Source organism: Saccopteryx bilineata, chromosome 1 (assembly GCF_036850765.1).
Source record: "Saccopteryx bilineata isolate mSacBil1 chromosome 1, mSacBil1_pri_phased_curated, whole genome shotgun sequence".
Taxonomy (NCBI): domain Eukaryota; kingdom Metazoa; phylum Chordata; class Mammalia; order Chiroptera; family Emballonuridae; genus Saccopteryx; species Saccopteryx bilineata.
In genome coordinates this window covers 95,803,394-95,813,448 of record NC_089490.1, presented here as the reverse complement: position 1 = coordinate 95,813,448, position 10,055 = coordinate 95,803,394, and the positions used below count along the sequence as shown (strand labels likewise).

Genomic DNA, 10,055 nt, shown 5'->3' with positions numbered 1-10,055 from the left:
TGTTTGTTTGTTTTTGCCATTTTGCACACAACTTAGTACAAAGAACTTTCTAGGGCAAAGCTTACCTCAAGCATATACCCCTGTTGAAAAGATAATATCCAGGAAAAGAGAAAGATGAGGGCACGATCCTTAATTTTGTTTCACTTGTAAACTTATATACATATTTTAGATTCTTTGCTGGACTATAATAGGCTCTTCAACTGTTTACAAGGTAATTTCTGAGTTGTAAAAACTCCATATTTTTGCATTGTATTCTCCTATTGAAGCTTAGCTTCCAAAATCAGATGGACAGAAAGAGCGAGGACCCTTTTTTCTTACATCTATATTGGAACTTGAACAGCAGACCGTAATCATTCCAAGTCTGTCAAATATAGATGTATTAAATTTTTATTAGATAAATGATTATTCTGTTAGTGTCTTGTTATTTTTTTTTGTTTGAATGAATAAAAATAAATTGAATAATTCCGCATGACACACTGATTAGTGAACTCAAGATACTTATGGAAGTTTCTTCTACTTTTGGTTATTTGCTCAATTTCCTTTACTCTTTGCTTCATCTCCCAGAGTGAATCATAGGAAACCCCAGACTGTTGAAAGACTTCTTTTTACTTAGCGTTTTTTTATTGGAAACTTTATTACTCTCACCAGAATAGTAAGACCCTGATGTTTAACCTCAAGTATTTATAAATATATTCTATTATCCATAAAAATATACCCTTAAACAAAATATAAGAGGCATCTGTTTCTCCCAAACTTTGCACAGCAGGAGTTAACGCATGATGGGGCAAGAACAACCTCAAGATAAACGTGAGTACTTCTCTCTTTTCAGTTTTAAAGAGACAGGTAACATTATGACTAAGATTTCAAAATAAAATTAATAGTTTGTAGTTGTGAAGATTGAAGATAATGATATAGAAAGGAGAAGGTAGAAGAAAGTGAGAATGACTTTGAATAAGAGAAACACCATAGATAGATTCAAATATGCTGAGCAACAGAAATTTTTTCATAGGACATAAATTGGGCCAAAAAAGAAGTTAAAGTGTATAAAAGCAAAACAAGATGGAAAGACAGAAAGTAATTTGGGAAGATTCTTTTAAAGGGAAGAGAGAAAAGAAAGATACAGAAAACACATTGACTAAAGCTCACAAAGTTCTTGCAGCTTTAACTTTATCCCATTTTATGTTTTATTGAAGTGACACAAAGGGATTTGTATTATGAGAACATTAAATAATGTTTTGAGAAATATATAGAATGTACACAGAAATATATAATTTTAAAATTAAGTTTCACTTTAGCTCATCGCCCCACTGTGGCAATCTTCAACAGACCCAAATGAACAATGGTACTTAAAAAAAATTTTATATCTTGAAGATTTTTTTATGGTAATGCATGCTGATATACATGATTATTTTCATTGTCATATAGAAGTCCATCATAATGATACATATACAAATATTAGGTTTCAGTGGTTTTTTTCCATTTCCAAAGTACTCTAAGGAATATTCTTTAATATAAATAAGTTCAATTGTTTCTATAGGCTAAAATCTCTAGAAATGAAATTGTGAGGCCATTTGTAAAGTATATGATTGCCTAACCATTATCAATTTAAGAATTGATCAATGCTACTAATTTGATCTGTCTACATGGCTTTCTAATTCATAGTTCAGCAGCAACATTTTCTTAGCTAGAGTTTGTGTGTGTGTGTATGTGTGTGTGTGTGTGTGACAGAGACAGAGAGAGATAGAGAGAGAGAGACAGACAGGCAGGAAGGGAAAGAGATGAGAAGCATCAATTTTTTGTTGTGGCACCTTAGTTGTTCATTGATTGTTTTCTCATATGTGCCTTGACCAGGGGGCTCTAGCAGACCGAGTGACCCCTTGCTTGAGCCAGCACCCTTGAGCTCAAGCTGGGAGCCTTGCTCAAACTAGATGAGCCCGCGCTCAGGCTGGCGACCTCAGGGTTTCGAACTTGGGTCCTCCGTATCTCAGTCCAACGCTCTATCCACTGTGCCACCATCTGGTCAAGCTTAGCTAGATTTTTATATTTTTAATTTACTTTTTAAAATCTGATGTGTAAAAAATCATACCATGATATTTTAGTTTATCTTTCTATGATTGAGTATATTTTTATTTGTTTAATGACCTTTTATAATTTCAACAAATTAAACTTTCATGAAAATTTCTGCTCTGTTTGCTTTCTAATTAGTTTTTAAAATTCTTTATACAGTGTGGATGTTAGTACTGTGACACAATTTTTTTGCCAGGTGTTCCTTTTGTTTACATTGTTTGATTGTTTGTTATATAGGCGTTTTTATTTTTATGTCCTCAAATTATCAATTTTTTAATGATTTTTGAGTTTTGTCTCTTCCTTAAAAACCTTTCCTATTCAAAAAAGATTACATATTATTTATTTATTTTCAGGGAAAAGTCTTTAAGCTCCCCTCTACATCTAAAAATTTAGATGGTCTCATATTTAGCTGGCTTCTTAGTAGAATTAATTTTCCTAACTCTTGAGGTGCAGAAAAGAATGACCTGTTTATCTTTCTTTTTGTCCTGGTAGAAGGAGGCCAACATTTCCAGCTAAGCCTTTGGGCCACTGCTATTGTTTTCATCTCACTTCTGGGTGCCTGCTTTATTGCAAGTTGTTTGGGTAAGTTATTAACAAAAGATGGAGCTCTCCTTGAATTTATTCAAACAAATTTCATCAAGTTGCTTACCTTTTGTTATCTGGATTTTCCCCCAACACATTCACCTATAAAGCCTTCAGGGTCTTTGATTTCAAATTCAGAGCTACATGCCAGATAGTATTTAGACCCTTTCCTATACATGTGAAGGTTGGTAACAATAGTGAATCATCTCCCATTTTGGACTGGGATTACAAAGGGCTGCTTCATGTGAGGAAAGAGTCACCAGAAAAATCCCACTTTCATATGGACTGCAGTTTGGCTTTAAAAAGAACAGTTGGAAGATTCATTCTTTCTGTTATCAAGACTTTTATATTTTTAATTTATATCATTTATTAATTATATTTATATTAATAATAATTATATTATTATAATTACAGTAATGTAATATAAGTGTAAGTATAACCAAATAGACCAGAGGTAAAGAGTAGAGAGCTTAGTTACAGATTCTGCATATATAAAATCTTTATATAAAACAGAAGTGGATATTACAGAGTTATAGTAAAATATAGTTTTGTTCAATTAATGGTGGAGAAACCATTGATTATCCATATTTTAAAAATTAAGTTGATCTTCTGTCTCATATTATGTACAAAAACCAACACAATTTGCTTTGATTATTGGCCAAAATGTGAAAGCAAATCAATAACACTTTTTAGAAAGTAAATAGGAAATATTTTCATGACTTTGATCAGGGGTTAATTTCTTAAACAAGTCACAAAATATGCTAGTCAATAAAGAAAATATTGACAAATTATTCTACACTGAAAGTAAAAAATTACTGTACAAAATTATTGAACAAAAAATATTACTAAATGAAAACAGAAAGCCTCAGGAGATGTTTGTAATGCATATAATTAATAAAGAATTTGTGTTCAGAATATATAAACTCTTTAAAAAATACCGATGCTACAACAGAAAACCAGTAAAAGTCTCAAATAGGCATGATAGAAAAAAAACATAAAAGTCAGCCATTAGTTTTCAGACAAATGCAAATCAAATTACAATGAGATGCCACTGAAAACATGACAGAATGGCAATAATGAAAGTCTGGCATTGTCTTTTGCTTGGATCTGCCATCTTCCAAAATGACTAACTCAAAGAGAAAGGGAAGAGGCACTCATGATATGTTGTGGAGCCCTTTTAGAAAACAGAGAGTTGTTCCTTTGACATACATATGTGAAAAATCTACAAAAATGGTGATAGAGACGTCAAAGGAATGGGCACTGTTTGAAAAAGAATGTCCCACAAATGTTACTGTGGCAAAACTGGAAGAGTCTGCAGTATCACCCAGCAGTGGTCATTGTTCTAAACAGACAACTTAAGGGCAATATTCTTGCTAAGAGAATTAGTGTATGAGTTGACCATATTAATTACTCTAAGAGCTGAGATAGCTTCCTGAAACATGTGGAAGAAAATGATCAGGAAAAGAAGGAAGCCAAAGAAAAAGGTTCAACTTAAGTGCAAACTGGCTCCACTTAGAGAAGCACACTTTGTGAGAACCACTGGAAAAGAAGCTGAGGTGCTGGAACCCCTTCCCTGTAAATTAATGGCATAAGTGTAAAAAGGGGGGGGCTTTGAAATGTTAAAAAAAAATCTGGCACTACCAAATATTGCTAATGATGTGGAGCAACTAGACTCAAATGAACTGCTCCTGGTAGGAGTGTAAAAAAAGTACACCTACTCTAGAAAAGTTCACCACCATCACAGTTGACAATATGTTTATCCTATTACCAGGAATTCCGCTCCTAGGTATAGATCCTATAGAAATGCATGTTTATTTGCTCTCAGATAGGATGCATGGTCAAAAATGCTCAAAGCAGCATAACTCACAATAGGCCCTCACTGGAAGCACTGCAAATATCAACCCGAAGAACACATAAACACTTGTTAGTGCATTAGGACAATACATCACTTTACAGCAATGAAAATGGATGAATTACAGTTGCATGTAACAATGTAAATAAATTGCAGAAACGACACTGACCAGAAACAGAAACAAAAGATATATTGTATGATTCCATGTATTAAAGTTCGAAAGCAGACAAATCTGATCAATATGGTTTAGAGATGTTATTAAGTTGTAAACTTGTGAAGCAAAGCACAAAGTGATTATTTAATTAAATTTTTTCCATTGATTTGAAAGAGAGAGAGAGAGAGCAAGGGAGAGAGAGAAAGGGAGAGAAGAGTCAGCTCATCTCACTTAGTTCTTCCATTTTAGTTGTGTGCTCATTGATTGCTTCTCTTGTATTTCTTGACTGGGAATCAAACACACGACCTTGGTGTGCTGGAATAATGCTCTCTCCATTGAGCCACCCAGCCAAGGCTGAACGTGATTACTTTAAAACCCGTGTGTGGTTACCTTTAAGAGAGAAGGAGTGGGTTGCATTTGAGATACAAAGGCCACGTGAGGTTTTGTCAATGTTGTGTTTCTTGAGCTGGGTAGTTACCTGGAGTGTTCACTTTACAATCTGTTGATACACCGTACATTCATATGTTTTATTTCTTTACATTTGGTTATATTTTAAAGTAAAAATATCCAAAAGATAGATAAATGCACAAGGTTCATAAAATTTTGTAGAAATATTTCAAAGTTGGACAAAAATCTCCACTCTAACACAAACTCTGATAGAAAAATATGCTTAAATGTACATGCACATAGCCTGACCAGGTGATGGCACAGTGAATAGAACATCAGACTGGGACACAGAAGACCCAGGTTCAAAACCCTGAGGTAGCTGGCTTGAGTATGAGCTCATCCAGCTTGAACATGGGTTCACCCACTTGAGTGTAGGGTGGCTGGCTTGAGCGTGGAATCACAGACATGACCCCATGGTTGCTGGCTTGAGTAAGAGGTCACTCACTCTGCTGGAGCCCCCTGGTCAAGGCACATATGAGAAATCAATCACTGAACAACTAAGGTGCCACAACGAAGAATTAATGCCTCTCATCTCTCTCCCTTCTTGCCTGTCTGTCCCTATCTGTCTCTCTCTCTCTGTCTCACTAAAAAAAAAAAAAAGAAAAGAAAAGAAAAGAAAAAAGGAGCCTACCTTCTAGGCAGGCAATAAAAAAATAACATGTACATAAAGGTTTGAAAAACTACCCTTATAAAACACAAAATGAAAAATATGGTAATAAAAGTATTAATTTCAACCATTTCAACCTGTTTACCAGAAGCTGCAACAAAGAAACTGTATAGAAAGAAAAGAGAATGTGGGGGCTCTAACTATGAGGATAAGAGAAAATTTAGAACAGTCAGCTCCCATTTCTCAAATTAAATGATTATATAGGGAAAGGAAACAAACTTTTTTTCCTCCTTGACAGTGACTCATAAGAACCTTCTCCGCTCTAAGAGAAACGTGGGAATGTTCAAGTTACCAAGGCACCCCATGAAGGTGACGTGCATCGGAGAAAAAGCAGAACTGAAAGGTACAGGCAGCAGAGTACCATAAGAGAATTTCTCTCTCATTTCCATTCCGTTAAGATTCATAATCTGATTTAAAGTATATCTGTAATAAACCAGGAGCAATGAAAATAACCTAAGATGAGAATCTGGCACAGTTTCAACATCAGTAATTGCAATAGAACTATTTCCCATGACTGTGATCAGTCGAATAACCGCAGAATATAATACGTATTTATGGGCCATTTTTGGCATCCAAAAAATAATGTTAATTTCATTTCATTTCTTTTGATTCAGACATATCATAAGGACTGTTTCTTCTTACACTTGTCTTTATCTCTTTTATTATTCTGGAATTTATAAAGTCTCATTTGGGGGAATGGGGAAATGCTTGTGAGTTTTAGCAGGCTCTTTGTCCCTTCAGATAAAATAGCCTATAAAAAAGGCTTTGTTATGGAAGCACTTTAAATGCAAATGTTAATAGATGGAGGAATGTTGAAAAATGAACATTCCCTCCAAGAGAATATATTGTAATTTTCTTATAGTCATTACATGATTCTAATACTTTTGTTTAGAAGATATTTGGAAATGTAATTAAGAATATTTTAAAAAGGGAAACAATGATTTTGGTAAGCTTGGTATTGTTCCCATAAATGATAGCTGGATACTAGGTAGTAGAATAATAATGCAATCTGTTACAAATAAATGCTCCTTTGTAACTAATTTTTATTTCAATATTCTCTTGAGGTGGTACATGGAATTGTTGTCCTTTTGGCTGGAGACCCTTCCAGTCCAACTGCTATTTTCCTCTTAATGACAACAAGACATGGGCAGAGAGTGAAACGAACTGTACAGGGCTGGGGGCTCACCTGGCCAGCATCAGCTCAGAAGCTGAACAGGTATGTTGGCAGGCTCCCAACAGTTTCTCTGCTTCTTTGAATCTCTTTGCAGAGAAAAGGGGCGTTTTCTGTTCTGCTCTGCTTCTGGGCTTTTGCTTCACCTCTTCCATCTGTCTGGAAAGTCTTTTCTTCCTCTCTTATTTTCTTTATACGACCAACTTATTCAGGTCTTTCCAGATTTCATTCATGTATTATTTCCTCCAGAAAACTACCCTGACCATCTCTGCCCTACTCTACCCTCCCTCTTCTAAATTGGGGGTACTTCTGTGGTACTTGGTGCACTGGGTACTTAATTCAGTATCCTGCATCTGTCTAATACTCCGTCTCTTCCAATGATTCTTAACTTTTTTTTTTTTTTTTTGCATTCCTCTGAAGCTGGAAACAGGGAGAGACAGTCAGACAGACTCCCGCATGCGCCCGACCGGGATCCTCCCGGCAGGCCCACCAGGGGCGACGCTCTGCCCACCAGGGGGCAATGCTCTGCCCATCCTGGGCGTCGCCATGTTGCGACCAGAGCCACTCCAGCGCCTGAGGCAGAGGCCACAGAGCCAACCCCAGCGCCCGGGCCATTTTTGCTCCAATGGAGCCTTGGCTGCGGGAGGGGAAGAGAGAGACAGAGAGGAAGGCGCGGTGGAGGGGTGGAGAAGCAAATGGGCACTTCTCCTGTGTGCCCTGGCCGGGAATCGAACCAGGGTCCCCCGCATGCTAGGCCGACGCTCTACCGCTGAGCCAACCGGCCAGGGCGATTCTTAACTTTGTAGAGAAGTGGGGCCATGCCTTACTCATCTTTGCATCCACACTGTGGAGCCCTGCACAGTGTTAGGCACTCTGGCTAAGGACTGTTTGGTGAGTTAAATGAATAAATGAACATTTAATCGAAGACTGAGATAGCTATAGGATAAAGCATAAGAAAAATAATGCAGATATATGGTTGTAATTCTAAATAAGAATATCTTAACATAACACTGAAATTTACTTCCTCTTGTAATACATCTCCATATAAGTATCATGACTTACATTCTAGCCTTTTATTGATCAGCAGGGTTTCCTGGAGGATTCTGTTTTCATGGCCTTGTAATCTACAGGCTGATTCTTTGAATAAAATGTGATTTAATAAACTATACAGACAATTAAAGAAGGCAATTTTAAAAACAAAAGTTCTTGATAATCTGATCCTATTAAGAATTTGCTAGGTGGTTTGCTAGTACAATCTCAGTTAACCTTCACAATAACTCTATGAAGCAGTGGAGTTGTCTCTTTTGAAAACAAAACTAGGGTTTGGTGAGATTAAAACACTTAGACTAACATTACACAGTAAAGAGCAGAGGCAGGGTATGAGAACAGATCTGTCTGATGCCAACACTTTTGTGCTTAACTAGTAATCTATTTGACTTCTTTTCTCCTTTCCTAACATAACATCTATCACATGATAATGCAAATATATTTATAAGAATTTACATTTTTATTGCAGAACTTTATTGTTCAACTTTTGGATAAACAATTTTCATATTTCCTGGGACTTTCACATGAGAATCCTGAAGGCCAGTGGCAATGGGTGGACAGGACGCCATTTAACCCACATATGGTGTGAGTATACAGACTGGGGTGGAAGAGTTTTACAGGCAAAGATGGGAAGATGGTAGCAAGCAGGATTCATTTGGGGTGAAGCAAACCACTATAAAAGTGCTTACTCAACACCATGTGTTAAACAACCTCTGTACTAGCATATGCCTATACTTGTGTTGAACAGTGAAACTCTAAATTTTTCTGCATAATCCCCTGACACCCCAACCCTGTGTGTGTGTGTGTGTGTGTGTGTATTACATATATATTTTTTTCTGTTTCAGATTCTGGCATAAAGATGAACCCAAAAACGATCAGAAAGAAAATTGTGTTGTCCTTGTTCATAATCAAAACAAATGGGCCTGGAATAGTTTTTCTTGTACCTTTGAGGCAAGTAGGATTTGTAAGAAACCTACAACAGTATTACGAAAGCTATGAAGGGGTTCTTGAGGAAGACAGAAAAGAAAAACCCATTAGACTAGAGCAGAACGTACATGCATCAATGGAATAGAGAAAACATGCTAGGTCATAGAATATTTTTAGTCGTGATGGCTTTATTTATGCTGTTCAATTCATTCAAGATAATGTGTTGTTCTGTGGTGTTTCAGTGGAAGAAATCATCTCTTCTATGGAAATCAGTTTTCATTAACTTTGCTTTCTTAATAACATTTCAAAGAATGTGTTTTTCAAAGAATGTGTTTACAATTTACATTTACCAGAATAGCTTAAGTGAGGCAGTGTCTTAGTTACTTCTTTCTCTGCCCAGAATCTTAACTCTTAAAATTTAGTGGGGAATTCACATTCTAAGGTATAAAAATGTTGAATCACTATATTGTACACCTAAAACTAACATAACCAAAATAAGATTGTACACCAACTATACTTAAAATATGGTATACCATATTTTAACCCAAATATCACAAACCTTTTCTAGTGTTTAAAAATATTTTTAATGTTTGATGCTTCATTTTCAGACTTTTTAATATCATCAATCACTAGGTTGCCATTTCATGGAAAAATATTTTCTAAACAGTATAGAATAGTTCTGAATTATGGCATTGCACAGGTAGAAAAAATATGACTATCCACTTTTAAGAATTCACTTCTTACTCTATTCTAAATGTCTTCCCAAAGCAGGTGTCTCAAGCTGACTTATTTATTATTATTATTTTGAATGGAAGAATCCCTTATGGGTCACCTTAACCAAACTCCTTCAATTCTATAATTGAGGAAATGAAAACCTTGGGAAGCCAAAGAGCCCAACTTCGCATTGCTAGTTCATGAGAGAGCCAGGCCTATGGCTCAGATCTAAGAGGTGAAATGCAGTCTGCTATTACAGAAAAGTTACTGGGGGTCACTTGGCCTCTTGGCTAACTGAGAGATAAAAGTTCCTAATTATTTGAAGTAATACTATATTGGTGTTTCTACATTTTTAATTTGTACCATATTTTCAACGTACTTATGTAAATTGGTAGCACATTTCTTTGGAGCTGTAAAGCTAAAGTTC

The 10,055-nt window shown here is 35.9% G+C and overlaps 1 protein-coding gene and 1 pseudogene across 1 annotated transcript; both read left to right on the top strand.

Annotated features, from left to right (window-relative positions):
- The first annotated feature begins 658 nt into the window (after positions 1-658).
- Positions 659-9,552, top strand: CLEC4D (C-type lectin domain family 4 member D). The gene is made up of 6 exons (XM_066253119.1): positions 659-807; positions 2,560-2,649; positions 6,008-6,112; positions 6,834-6,985; positions 8,457-8,572; positions 8,833-9,552. The coding sequence occupies exons 1-6, from the start codon at positions 777-779 to the stop codon at positions 8,984-8,986; spliced, it is 648 nt and encodes a 215-aa protein (XP_066109216.1). The 5' UTR covers positions 659-776; the 3' UTR covers positions 8,987-9,552.
- LOC136319976 (large ribosomal subunit protein eL21-like) lies at positions 3,772-4,241 on the top strand (annotated as a pseudogene).
- Positions 9,553-10,055: the final 503 nt, after the last annotated feature.

What these genes read in the sequence shown, in the direction of transcription:
- CLEC4D (XM_066253119.1), top strand. Translation starts at nt 777, where the DNA reads ATGATGGGGCAAGAACAACCTCAAGATAAAC. An exon ending in AGAAAAAGCAGAACTGAAAG is followed by an intron (nt 6,113 to 6,833) that starts GTACAGGCAGCA and finishes TATTCTCTTGAG; the next exon opens with GTGGTACATGGAATTGTTGT. An exon ending in TCAGCTCAGAAGCTGAACAG is followed by an intron (nt 6,986 to 8,456) that starts GTATGTTGGCAG and finishes TTTTTATTGCAG; the next exon opens with AACTTTATTGTTCAACTTTT.